General features: G+C 53.0%; 1 protein-coding gene across 6 annotated transcripts in view; it reads right to left on the reverse strand.

Annotated features, from left to right (window-relative positions):
- The window catches only part of MGRN1 (mahogunin ring finger 1), a 55,501-nt gene extending 42,472 nt beyond the window's left edge, over positions 1-13,029 (reverse strand). For 4 of the 6 annotated variants that reach the window (XM_028484131.2, XM_024123583.3, XM_024123582.3 and 1 more), the window contains exon 1: positions 12,795-13,029. In XM_028484131.2, coding sequence (XP_028339932.1) covers positions 12,795-12,882 — 88 coding nt within the window. In that variant the 5' untranslated portion in view covers positions 12,883-13,029. The remainder of the gene's footprint in view (positions 1-12,794) is intronic. The other 2 variants (XM_028484132.2, XM_024123584.2) reach the window with 2 other exon arrangements.
- Positions 13,030-13,563: the final 534 nt, after the last annotated feature.

The following is a 13,563-nucleotide window of genomic DNA, read 5'->3' on the forward strand; positions in this document are numbered from 1 at the left end:
CACCCGGAGTTCTATTTTTTTTTAATAATTTATTTATTATTTATTTTTATTTTTGGCTGCGTTGGGCCTTCGTTACTGCGCGTGGGCTTCTCTCTAGTTGTGGCGAGCAGAGGCTACTCTTCATTGCGGTGCACCGGCTTTTCATTGCGGTGGCTTCTGTTGTTGCAGAGCATGGACTCTAGGTGCACGGGCTTCAGTAGTTGTGGCACGTGGGCTCAGCAGTTGTGGCGCATGGGCTTAGTTTCTCTGCGGCATGTGGGATCTTCCTGGACCAGGGCTTGAACCCATGTCCCCTGCATTGGCAGGCGGATTCTTAACCACTGCGCCACCAGGGAAGCCCCAGAGCTCTATTAAAACCTGAGTTTATCAAGAGACCAGAGTCTGGAACCCTGCTATAGAGTGAATGTTCGTGTCCTCCAAAATTCACATGTTGAAACCTAAGCCCCAATGTGATGGTGTTAGGAGGTGGGGCCTTTGGGAGGTGATCCTGCCTGATTTACCCAAATCTCCCAACCTCTGAAACACCCACAACAGAAAGAAGCTGGGCAGGACAGGTGCCACCCAGCATCCCTGGGGGGACAGCCACCACTACGACCACCACAGCCACAGGGCAGCTCCATGGCTTCATCAACTCCTGGTTTCCCCCAAGAGCTGAGTGAAGAGCCATCGTCAGAGGCAGAGCTCCTGCAGCAGGGCATCCTCAGACTAGACGCCATGCCACGTGGTCCCTTAAAACGCAAATGGGGGCTTCCCTGGTGGCACAGTGGTTGAGAGTCCGCCTGCTGATGCAGGGGACACGGGTTCGTGCCCTAGTCCAGGAAGATCCCACATGCCGCTGAGCGGCTGGGCCCGTGAGCCATGGCCGCTGAGCCTGTGCATCCGGAGCCTGTGCTCCGCAACGGGAGAGGCCACAGCAGTGAGAGGCCCGCGTACCGCAAAAAAAAACACAAAAAACAAACAAACCAAAAAAACAAAAAAACAAAAACGCAAATGGGATGTCTGCACAGGACCCCTTCAGAGCTCCCGCCCACACCCCGACTCCTCAGGGGTTCACAGGCCTGAGCCCCTCACCTCCCACCTCCAGTCTCAGCAGCGGCCCACCTTCCTTCCAAGTCCTTCCTACACAGCAGTGCCTCTGGCCTCGAGGTCTCTGCGGGCTGATCCTCTGCCCACACTTTCACACCCCAACTGTCTTTGGCTCTCCCCGTGCATTGCTCAGACCTCCATGTGCTCAGAGAGGCCTTTGTTCAGCACCCCCAGCATGCAGAACACGGAGGGACCCCCACGCAGATGACCCTCACCTCTCCTCGACCCAGGAGCAGGACTGTGCATCTTGGAGACAGGATGCTCACATCCCCAGAAGCCCCATGACTCGCAGTGCCCTTTCCAGCGCAGTTTCAGGTAACCCAGGCTCCCTCCCTCACACTCCAGACACTCTGGACCAGGGACACTGATGTTATCCTCAAGGGCAAACATGCCTGGCTAACCCATGGGCTAGGCTCCGGCTCATCACTCTGCAGACTCTTATTCTGCTCTGTGCTGCCCACCCCACCACACCATCTCCCCGCCCTGTCCCGGACCCCAGAGCTCTCTCCATCCCCTCTAGCCCAATGGGCTGCTCCTGGCTTGCAACTCCCCGGAGGCCTCCCGTGCCCTCCTGGAAGGCCTTTGCCCAACTCTCTGCATGGTGTTGATCCCAACAAGCCCAGTAATCATCACCCTGGCCTGGACACAGCAGGAGCCCAATGAAGGTGGATGAATGACACCTTTATTCCTATGGGACAGTCATGGAAACTGAGGAACAGAGAGGTCAAGGAACTGCTCAAGCCACACTACCAGTGAGAGGTGGCGTCCTCATTGACAACCCATGCTGACCCAGAGCTGCGTCCTCAACGATGCCAGCCCAGCCAGTGTTTTCAACCCACCAGGCAATTTTCCAATTCTCAGCCAACACTGCCCGGGTGGCCTACAAACTTAGTTCAATCCTGATACCATGTACCTGGACACAGTTGACACTGTCAGATCCCACAAGATAAGGGCTCAGCCCATATGAATGCAAACCCCTACCCCACTTCAGACGCCAATCACAAGTTCAGGCGATCACCTATGCTTCTGACCCACCAGCTATAAATCAAAGGTTCCCAGGACCCCTTTCTCGGGTCCAATTAATTTTCAAGAGTGTCTCACAGAACTCAGGAAAACAGTTCACTTACTAAATTATCAGTTTATTACAAAAGGATACAACTCAGGAACAGCTGGATGGAAGGGATGCACAGGGCAAGGCACGTGGGAAGGGCTGCGGAGATTCCATGCCCTCCGAGTGTGCCACCCTCCCAGTACCTCCACATTGTTCACCAACTGAGAAGCGCTCCAAACCTGACCCCTCTGAGTCTTTGTGGAGGCTTCATTACATAAATAAGACAGATTACATCATTGGCCACTGGCCATCATCTCAATCTCCAGCCCTCTAAGCTCATGGCTGGCTCCACCGGCAACTAGCCCCCATCCTCAGGTGCTTTCCAAAAGTCACCTCATTAGTATAAACTCAGGTGTGGTTGAAAGGGATCTGTTACGAATATCAAAAGACACCCATTTCACTTTATCACTGATGCCTTAGGAAATTCCAAGGGTTTGAGGAGTTCTGTGCCAGAAACGGATGAATACCAAATTTGTATTTCTTATTATAAATCACGATACCCCCGCCCCCGCCGCCGGGTAAACCTTGATATGGACAAAGACACCCTGGGGCCCCCATCTAAGAAACACAGATGGCCCTGGAACCTGGGCACCGGGTGTGGCTTCGCTCAGCTGCCTCTGTCATTCCCACTTGGGTGGAGGGGAGCGGGGAAGGTGAGAAGTCTGGGAACAGTTCATTGATTCCACTGGCCAAAAATTCTTCTCATTTTACCACAGCACAGATATTCCTGGTTACCAGCTTCCTGACTGCCACTATCTGCTGCCGCTAAGCCCCAGCTGGGCCTGACCAACAGGGATCAGGATGTCACTGCCCTCAGAGAGGGCCAATCTCAGGAAGCATCTCCAGGCCCATGAGATCACCCCGCCAGGTGAGAGACAGCCCCTTGGGCTAAGAGGCTGCTCCCGAAGAACAGTCTAAGGAGACTGGCACCCGGGGCCCACCCACCGTAATCACGTAATCACGCAGCTCAGCGCTCAGCGATTCCCCTGGGTCGCATTCACACATTGCACAGAATAGCTTCTCTGCTCCCCACACTCAGGCTGGGGGACTCAGCGCAGCCCAACCTCTCTGGGCCTCAGTGTCCCAATTTGTAACACCGGTGAACACCACCTGCTGCAGACTACAGACAGAGGGCTGCTGGGGATGCCCTAAGGATAAAAGGAGCCGATTATGCAAAGGAACTTTACACAGGTGACAAGACACCTGATAAACCTCCCTGCCGTGTGAAAGCCTTACCAGAGCAGACACAGCAAGTAAAAAGCTTGCACCTCCTCCCCTCCCACGGAGGGAAGAACAGTGAGCTGAGAACAGCTCTGACCAAGAAAGAACTCTGCTTTGCTGAGTTCCTGGAAGGTGCTGCAGCCGCCTCTTTCGGGGGTAGGGGTCCTCCCCAGCATCACCCCTTTTCTGGACACAGCCTCCACCACACACACAGGTGGGCCCCAGCTGCCACCAGAACACGCAGCTCCCAGCCCCTGGACACGGATGGTTGGCCGCAGTGAACACCAGACTGTGCTGGGCCATCCCCACATTCCCCTCTACCCCACCCCGGGAACTGGATCCAAGACCACAGGACTCGGTCCTTGAGGGCCTCCGGTGGGTGAAGTCAGCTCTATGCCTGTCACAGCAGCATGACACTGAGGCCAGAGAGGACAGGGCTCTGTGTTCTGCTTCTCCTGGCTTCCGGTGCTTGGTTCCCCATCCTGGGTTCCAGAGACGCTACCCACCAGACTACAGTGCATTCCATTTCTGCCTAAGAGAGTTGGCATAAATGCCACAGACAGTCAATCTCCAAAGAATTCAAAATGTAATAAAAAGCACTTAGAAAAGCACTCCTGCAAGTAAGTGAGAGAAGAGAGACAATCCAATATATTTTTTTTTAAATGCAAAAGACCTCACAAAAAGAGGGAGAAATGAATGGCAATTTACACACGAAAAGGTGCCCAGCCTCACTGGTCATCAGGGAAAAATAAATTAAAACTACCACAAGGGGCTTCCCTGGTGGCACAGTGGTTAAGAATCTGCCTGCCAATGCAAGGGACACGGGTTCGAGCCCTGGCCCGGGAAGATCCCACATGCCGCGGAGCAACTAAGTCCACGTGCCACAACTTCTGAGCCTGTGCTCAAGAGCCCGCAAGCCACAACTACTGAGCCCACGTGCCACAACTACTGAAGCCTGCGTGCCTAGAGCCCGTGCTCCGCAACAAGAGAAGCCACGACAATGAGAAGCCTGCGTACCGCAACAGAGTAGCCCCCTCTCGCCGCAACTAGAGAAAGCCCGTGCACAGCAAAGACGACCCAGCGCAGCCAAAAATAAAAAGCAAACAAAGAAATAAATAAATAAAATAAAACAAAAACTACCACAAGACATCCATGGCTAATATTTAAGAGAAAAGCAACAGAATAGAGCAGACACACACACACACACACACACACACACACACACACACACACGACACCAGCCAGCACTGGTGAAAACACACAGCCCCTGGAACTCACGCTCTACTGGTGGGAGCGTGAACGGGCTCAACCCGCCACAACACTGTAAAAGCTGTGGACTCCGCACACGTGCACCCGAGGGCTGCCAGACCGACTGCCAGGTATGAAAACAGCCCCAAAGAGATGGGTATCTGGGATTGTCAAGACAAGACACAGAAAGTAGAGTGGTGGCTGCCAGGGGCTGGGGGAGAGGGCAATGGGAGTTACTGTTTAATGGGGACAGTTTCAGTTTCACAAGAGGAAGACTTATGGGGATGATGGTGCGGATGGCTACACAGCAGTGTAAATGTACTTAATGCCTCTGAACTGCACACTTAAAACGGGTAAAATGGTAATTGTTATGTGGAAATTACCACAATTACTTTTAAAAGTGAAAAAAAAAAATGGACCCAAAGAAATCAGACTCCTGGGAACCAAAGCCAGTCACAAGACTGTCCACCCAGCATCATTCATGACAGCCCAAACCGGAAACTCCCCGAGCACCCTCCACGTGAGCTCATGGATGAACACACAGTAGCACCGGCAGACACTGGGATGTCTCACAGCAGAGACAGGAAACCGACTGCCGCCTCACTGACAGTGTCCACCCTCTCATCACCCGACGTGCAGCCAAGAGCATCCACTTCTGTTTATACCAAGTTCAGAAACAGGCAAAACTCACCTCCACTGGACTCCAGAGGGGGCCTCCCAGGGAGGAGGGAGCAGAGATTGGGGAGGGGCACCAGGGGCTTTGGGGGCTGCTACTCTTCTATTCCTTCAACACGCCCACCTGGTGATGGTTCATCAAGCGGACGCTCCTGACCTGTACGTCTCCTCAATATGTTACACTTTGGTTGTACATGTACATACGTGCATACGCCACACGTTTTCTACAGCACTGAACTGAATACAATTTCTTCTTTCGCTTCCCCCCTAAAGCACTGCGGGCATCTGGTCACTCAGGGCTATCACGGGGCAGGAGACCCGGGTAACAGAATGCGGCAGTTATCAGAACAGTGGACCCCCCCGGAAGGCCTGCTCTGCGGGTGCCGGGCCCCCAGAACCAAGCCAACGCCGAGTAGGATGAAAGGATGAGAAAATGGGTTCTTTGCAAGCACTGCACACACAGGAGTGGACAGATGTTCCCGTGTCAGTCGTTCCCAAGCCTCTACCTCCCCTCCCAGCTTGGAGAGAGCCAGCCATGATTTCTAGACAGCGAGTGGCCCCCCCCATGCTGCTCCGCACCACTGGCTTGTCTGCAAACAGCAGGGGCGCGGGCTAGGCGGCAGCTGGGCCTGGCTCCCCCAGCTCTGGGGAGCTGGGCAGACGCGGGGACGGTTGGCAGAACTGAACAAGTCCACTGTTATTCACTGAGCCTGAGTCCGACGCTGTGTGGGTGGCATGTGTGGCACCACTGCCCTGTGTTTTACAGGACAACACAGAAACGTGAGGCCTGATGGCTGTACCTGACCACACGGAAACACGCATGGGAAACGCCCACTGGATGTGGCCCCGTGCCAACATCTGGCCGCCAGCACCGGACTTGGGAAGTGAGGCAGGCAGCAGTGGTCACTGCCCGCGGGGTCATCCAGGAAGTGCAAGACGTTCCCAGGAAACTGCCAGGCCCCTGAAAAACACAGGCTCGGCCGGACCAGGGCTTGGTCCCTCCCCGCCATCTCCCGTGGACTCACAGAGTCAGGACTGAAAGGCGCCCGGGAGCAAGCGACTGGCTCAAGGCCACAGGGCAAGTCACTGGCATGGGGCTGCTGGACTCTTTGAATCCAGTGCTCCGCCGCGGCTCTACAGGCGGGCGGGGGCAGAAGACCCCTCGAGGCGGGCTCACTCTCACAGTGCTGAGCTAAGCTCCGCCTGTGCCCACCCTGCTGGTGGAAGGGTGTGCTGTCAGCACAGTGAAGGCCACCCCAACCGTGAGGATGAAAACACGCGCACACACACCCGCTTTGATGCTGGGCAGCTGGGCCCTTCGCGCCACGACCGACCTCCTGGCACCAGATGAAAGGCCTGCCAGCCAGCTGGCCAGCCTAACCAGCACAAGCCCGGTTTCTTCCACTGACCAACAGGAGAGTGCAGTAAAACCCAGGAGCCGGGCGAAGGATGCAGGGACCTCCGGTTGCTCAAAACCCCGAGGGCAGGCGACACAGCAAACCTCAGCCCCAGTGGCCACAGGGCCCAAGTGCCCACCGCAGGCTTCTAAACCCAAGCAACTGGCTTCTTCAGGGAGACAGGTCCTCAGACGCCCACCCCCCATGGCCAGCTTAAAGGGTTTTTGTTTCTGCTGTTTTGCTGTTGTTGTTTTTACCTAAAATGTAACAACTGAACTTCCGAAAATACAGCTTCTTTATACAGCTCTTACAATGATAAAATCCAAACCGAGTTCACGTGAGCAGAAGCACAGAACTAGTTCTGCTATGTGAATGGGCACAGGTGGCATGATGCCGGCGATGACAGTGCAGGACTCTGAGCACGAAGGTGAAACCCCCGTGTGCAGGTGGAGCCCTTTCCCCACACCCCACCCCTCTGCCACTGACCCTGGGGCTCGGAGCACAAGCTCACTGCCTCGGGACAGTGATGGGGCCCAGGGACCCAGAATGTCCGCAGTGACAGAGGACGCCCTCGGTGACACAAAAAGTCCTCCCTCGTCGTACAACGCCTGCCTTGGTTCTTTCCTTCAGGCACCAATTAACCAGAGTCGGCAAGGCCCCACTTCAGAAAGGGCAAACCCAACACAGGCGGCAGCACTCATGAGCAGACGTTTCTAGACTGCCACCAACACAAAAGTACACACCAAAGTCTCCTGGCACACACCTCAGGCCCCTCATCGCGTGGCGGCAGGCCCAGGAGTCCCTGGACCCCCGCCTAACACCCCAGGGGATAAGATGCAGCCGAGTCTGAGCAGCTTGTACACTAGGGAGAGGGGGGTTGTTTTCTGCAAAGCCTGCTGCACAAGCATTTATTAAACACCTACCGTGTGCAGGCACAGGTGCTGGGAGACAAAATCAGCCTGATTTCTAGTTCCTCTGCCAAAGAGGACAAAAGTCTAGTGTTACGAGGACATGGCAAAGTTCCAGTGAGATAAAGGAGGTAAAAATGCTCTGAAAGTACACGCACCTGATATACAAAAGGTTTAGGTCTGGGGCACAGTTCACCCCCACCTCCAGGGTTAGTTGATCACATGGCTGATTGCCCCTCCTGATGCTTCTCTTGGGTGACCTGTCCCTACCATGACCTCCCTCAAACACCAGGGCAGGGCAGCCCACATGGCTTTAAGACACGTGAGTAACAATAATAACGCAGGAGGAGAAACAACCAACTGTGGCAGCCAACAACAACAACCAGGCACTCCTGTGGGGACCTACTGTGCTCCAGGCTTCCGTCTGCAACCTTCTTTTTAAGAACTTGACCGAGGTGTCCTAACGCCTGCCGTGACCCTCGGCTGGGGACCAGCCAGCCGTGTGATCGGGGCAAGGGACTGCAGGGCAGTGGAGTGCAGAAATAAACCCTCACATTTATGGTCAGCTGATCTCTAATGAAGGTAAAAAGGCAATGTGACGGGAAAACAATAGTCTTTTCATCAAATGATGTTGAAATAACTGACTATCCATATGCAGAAAAAAACACAAAGCCCTAAATCTTTACCTCAAACCATACATTAAAAATTTAACTCAAAATGGATCACAAGGGCTCCCCTGGTGGCGCAGTGGTTGAGAGTCCACCTGCCGATGCAGGGGACACGGGTTCGTGCCCCGGTCGCGGAGGATCCCACATGCCGCGGAGCGGCTGGGCCCATGAGCCATGGCCGCTGAGCCTGAGCGTCCGGAGCCTGTGCTCTGCAACGGGAGAGGCCACAACAGTGAGAGGCCCGCATACCCAAAAAAAAAAAAAAAAAAAAAAAAAAAGATCACAAGACTTAATATATGAGCTAAAACTATAAAACTTCAAGAAAAAAAAATAGGAGAAAATCTTTGTGACCTTGAGGTAGGCAAAGATCTTTTAGATATAACTCCAAAAACATTAACCATCAAAAAAATTGATAGGGAATTCCCTGGTGGTCCAGTGGTTAGGACTCTGTGCTTTCACTGCCAAGGGCCCGGGTTCAATCCCTGGTTGGGGAACTCAGATCCCACAAGCCACGTGGCATGGCCAAAAAAAAAAAAGAAAAGAAAGAAAAATGATAAATCAAACTTCACCAAAACTTAAAATTTGCTCCTCAAAAGACACCAAGAAAATGAAGACAAACCACAGACTGCGAGAAAATATTTGCAAATCACAGAGCTGATAAATGAACTGCATCACTGTATCCAGAATCCATAAAGAACTCTTACAACTCAAAAAGAAGACAATCCAACTTTTAAAAAGTGAACAAGACTAAAAGAGCCAACCCCCCAACACACACACACACACACACACACACACACACACACGATATACAACGGCCAATAAGCACATGAAAAGATGCTCAACATCATCAGTCATCAGGAAAATGCCAATCAAAACCACAATGAGATACCACTTCACACCCACTAGGATGACTATAATTAAGAAGGTAGGCAATAATAAGTATTGAGAAGGATGCTGAGAATTTGGAACCCACATACACTGCTGGTGGGAATAAATGTAAAATGGTGCAGCCATTATGGAAAACAGTCTGGCAGTTCCTCAACAGGTTAAACATATGACCCAACAATTCCACTCCTAGGTGTATACTAAAGACAGCTGAACACACCAAACAAACGTTCAGCAGTATTATTCATAATAGCCAAAAGGTGGAAACACCCCAAGTGTTTGTTAACTGGTGAAAAGATAAACAAAATGTACTATAACCATACAGTAAAGTACAACATGAATGAACCTCAAAAACAATGCTAAGTGAAAGAAGCCAGACACAAAAAAAGACTACATGCTGTATGATTCCAGTTATATGAAATGTCCAGAAAAGGCAAATTTTAACGACAGAAAGCAGATCAGTGATGGGGTAGGGGTGAGGGTGATAGCAGAGACTGCCTGTAAACAGGCACAAGGCAAGGAAACTTTGATGATGGAAATGTCTAAAACTGATTGTGGTGATGGTTGCACAATTCTATAAGTTTACTAAAAATCGCCAGATCATAGGTTTACAAAAAATATGAGTTGTACGGCACACGACTGATACCTCAATAAAGCTGTTATGAGTAAAATAAATAAATACAATAAAAACAAAGCAAATGCTGTTAAATTCAAGCTAGGTACTGTTGCAGGGCATGTTGAAAATTTCAAAGTAAAAGAAAATTGGACAGGGACTTCCCTGGTGGCACAGTGGTTAAGAATCCGCCTGCCAATGCAGGGGACACAGGTTCTAACCCTGGTCTGGGAAGATCCCACATGCCACGGAGCAACTGAGCCCGTGTGCCACAACTACTGAGCCTGCGCTCTAGAGCCCGTGAGCCACAACTGCTAAAGCCTGCGTGCCTAGAGACCGTGCTCTGCAACAAGAGAAGCCACCGCAATGAGAAGCCCACGCGCTGCAACGAAGAGTAGCCCCCACTCACTGCAACTAGAGAAAGCCTGCGTGCAGCAATGAAGACCCAATGCAGCCAAATAAATAAATAAATTTATTTTTTAAAAAAAGAAAGTTGGACAGGAGATTTTAAAAGTCCTCACCATACACATACACACACACACACACACACACACACACACACACACAGACACACAGAGGTAACCATGAGATGATGGATGTGTAAGTAACCTTATTGTGATAATCATTTCCCGATATATACACATATCAAATCATTACACTGTACACCTTAAACTTACGCAACGTTACATGTCAATTATATCTCAATAAAGCTGGAAAAAAATTGGACAGTGTTACAGAGGTGTTAAAAAATACTAGCACCCAATGATTCTTTCTAATATAATCAACAAAATTGACAGAGACCTGAAAAGATAACAAATGTCGCATAAACTGATTGTACAGTCCATGGTCCCTAAAATCATCTCAACCCCCCCTCCGTCCCCAGTCCATGCTTGGGGAAACATACTCAAGTACTGCTTAGGTTCCAGACTGCCTCCCGGAATAAGGTGGCCCGAGGGACAGGAAGCAGAAAGGACAGCCTTTGGACTGGAGAGGCTGAGCATTCTAATCACTGGCAGCAAAACCGAGGTGGCCCATGGTATTCACCTGGGTGCCAGCCCCAATAGATTAATTGTGGCTGACTCGGGTGTCCACAGAGTGGACCTGACTGATTAACAAGGTCTGCCAAACAGAATCCAAAAGCAGTGCTGTAAGTGCCTTGTATTTGTGATTCTGTCCAAATGCCCAACTGAAGGGACATCAGGTTTGCTGTGGTCCCAGGTGACAGGAGGTACCACCTTAAACTTTTTGATATCTCTTCCAAGACACTGCTAACTGCTATTAGAGTCTAAGCTGATCACTTAATTCACTTTTTGAGCCATTATAGCAGCTAACGTTTTTCAAGGACCTCTTAGGTGCTAAGCACTGTTCTGAGCACTGTATGAGGATCAGCCCATTTTACAGATGAGGAAACCATGACCCAGGGGGCTAAACAGCTTGCCTAAGATGACTCAGCCAAAGACAGGCTGGAAGAACATCAGAGATGGAAGAGGATGACTTCAAACAACTGCTCCATCAGATCTGGGGATGTCAGCCTCCAGGGGATCTCTATACCAGACTGGGCTGCCCTGTCCTTGTGCCTGGGAACAAGCAGGCATGGAGATCTCCCATGCCTAGTAGGAAACAGAGCCCTCTGCCCAGCTCTGACTGTATCCCCTCTGACTGCCCTGAACTGTGCTAGTCTCCACTCCCTTTATTTCTGGTGGTCCCAGACACTTGCTTTTTTTCACCTTCCAAAATAAGAGTGAAGCAGTTCTCACACTTGAGTGGACATCTGACTCACCCTAGGAGTGGGTTTTAAATGCAGGTTCCTAGGCCATAGCAGGCCCCAACAAGTCTGAGGCAGGGCCTGGGAAATGCATGTTAAACAAGCTTCCCCACTGTTGGAAGCAGGTGGTCCTGGACCATACTCAGAGGAAACCTGGCCCAGGGGATGCACACAGGCCAACTGTGAGGCCTAGAAGACCACGAGATGGGATCAGATATTTCAGAAGCCAGGATCAGAGGCCTCAGTCTGAAAGTCTCCATGATGTCCAAATGCCCTGTCCTCTTTCTTCTCTCCTTTCCAGGCAAGTGACCAGACGAGGAGATGGAGCATGAGGAACCCGAGCTAAAGTTCCAGGGCAGCCCACACTCCTCATCAGAGGCAGAAAAACAGTGTGGATGGGTACAACTGGTCTGGTAGTCCGACTCCTGGTCCTGCACCCAGATGAGCTTCCATCCAGCTCTGAGACCTTGGGAAAGTCACTTTCTCCCTGGGGCTCAGGTCTTTCAGCCACAAAAAAGGAGACTGGAGAACCGGGTGGGTCCCCTCCAACCATTCCTTGGTTGTCCAGCATGGACTCCCAGCTCCTCTTCCACCGACAGTAATGCCTCCTTGGGCCCAGCCCCCCTCCCCCCCACCCCACCCCCACCCCACCCCCACCCACCAAACACAATCGCCAGGTCACAGGAGAGTTAAGCCTCTGTCCAGACGGGACGGAGAGTGTCCAGAACCACTGGCCGGGTCTTCACAAGAAGCCACCAAAGAAAGGGAAAACCGGCGATGGAATGATGTCAATCCTTTTGACAATGACCACTTTGTAAGCACAAGCGTGCTTGTGCTTAGCACGAGCACCGTGCTAAGCCGTCCCAAGCGTCGCGCCCCGGAACCTCACGCCGGCCCTGGGGGATTCCTATTGAGCATACCCCAGTGTGCATACGAGGGAGCTGAGGCGCGCAGGAGTGAGTTGACTGACCCAAGGTCACCCAGCCGGACGAGGCGGTCAGCGCCGTACCAACCCACGCCCCGGGGTCCGGATGGAGGGCGCGTGGAGCTCCATGCAGGGAAGCTGCAGGAAGGGCCGCGGGCCGAGCAGAGCCCCCAGCCCACCCTCCGAGGAGGATCTTGCGCCCAACCCCGCCGCCCCCTGCCCGCCCCGCGCTCCAGCCCGCGCCTCGCTGTCCGCACCCGGGGCCGAGACCCGGGCCGGGGCGGCCGCTCACCGGATTTCGGGGGGTAGCGATAGGCCGAGTTCGCCTGGATGTCGATGTCCTCCACGCCCGCGATGCGGCGGCTCAGGATGGAGCCCATGGTGCACGGCGGGCCGGGCCGAGGCTGGGATGGGGGCGGCGGCGGCAGCGGCGGCGGCGGAGGGGTCCTCACGCTGACATGGCCGGGACCAGGCCGCACGGACGCTTGCCCACGGCCGCGGGCGCTCGGCCTCCGAGCCCCCACCCCCGGCTCGGCCCGGGGCCAGACGCCACGGCAGCCCTCCGCCCCCCGGGCCCGAGGCACCTCGGGAAATGGAGTCCCCTCGCCGCCGAGGGTGCCCGGCAGCGGTGCGGGATACCCTCTAGGAACTACATTTCCCAGGAAGCTCCTCGCCCGGGCTCGCTGAAGTTGTTGACAAACGGTCCGGGACAAACCAAATGGACCTGTGTCCAGAGGGGAGGAACCATCAACCACACTGCAAACTATCCTTCCCTTTGCATTCCAAGCACAAGAATAACATTGTAACTCTTTAGCCTTTTAATAATCTGTTCATACATAGATCTTGCTAGGAACCAACGCCTTCCATTTACTCCCTCTCTGAAATATCTCCCGGAACACGGTTCTCCCCACTTCCCAGGGTTTAATCTCCTGGCCCGGCCAGTAGAGGGCAGACCCTTACCTGCCACCCGCAAAGAGCTGGGATGGAACCCAAGGTTACCTGGAGCGGTGCACACAGGGGAAGGGAAGCACCTTTTCCAGAACTCTAGGCATCTCTCTGGC

The sequence above is a fragment of the Physeter macrocephalus genome, unplaced genomic scaffold, assembly GCF_002837175.3.
Source record: "Physeter macrocephalus isolate SW-GA unplaced genomic scaffold, ASM283717v5 random_131, whole genome shotgun sequence".
Taxonomy (NCBI): Eukaryota; Metazoa; Chordata; class Mammalia; order Artiodactyla; family Physeteridae; genus Physeter; species Physeter macrocephalus.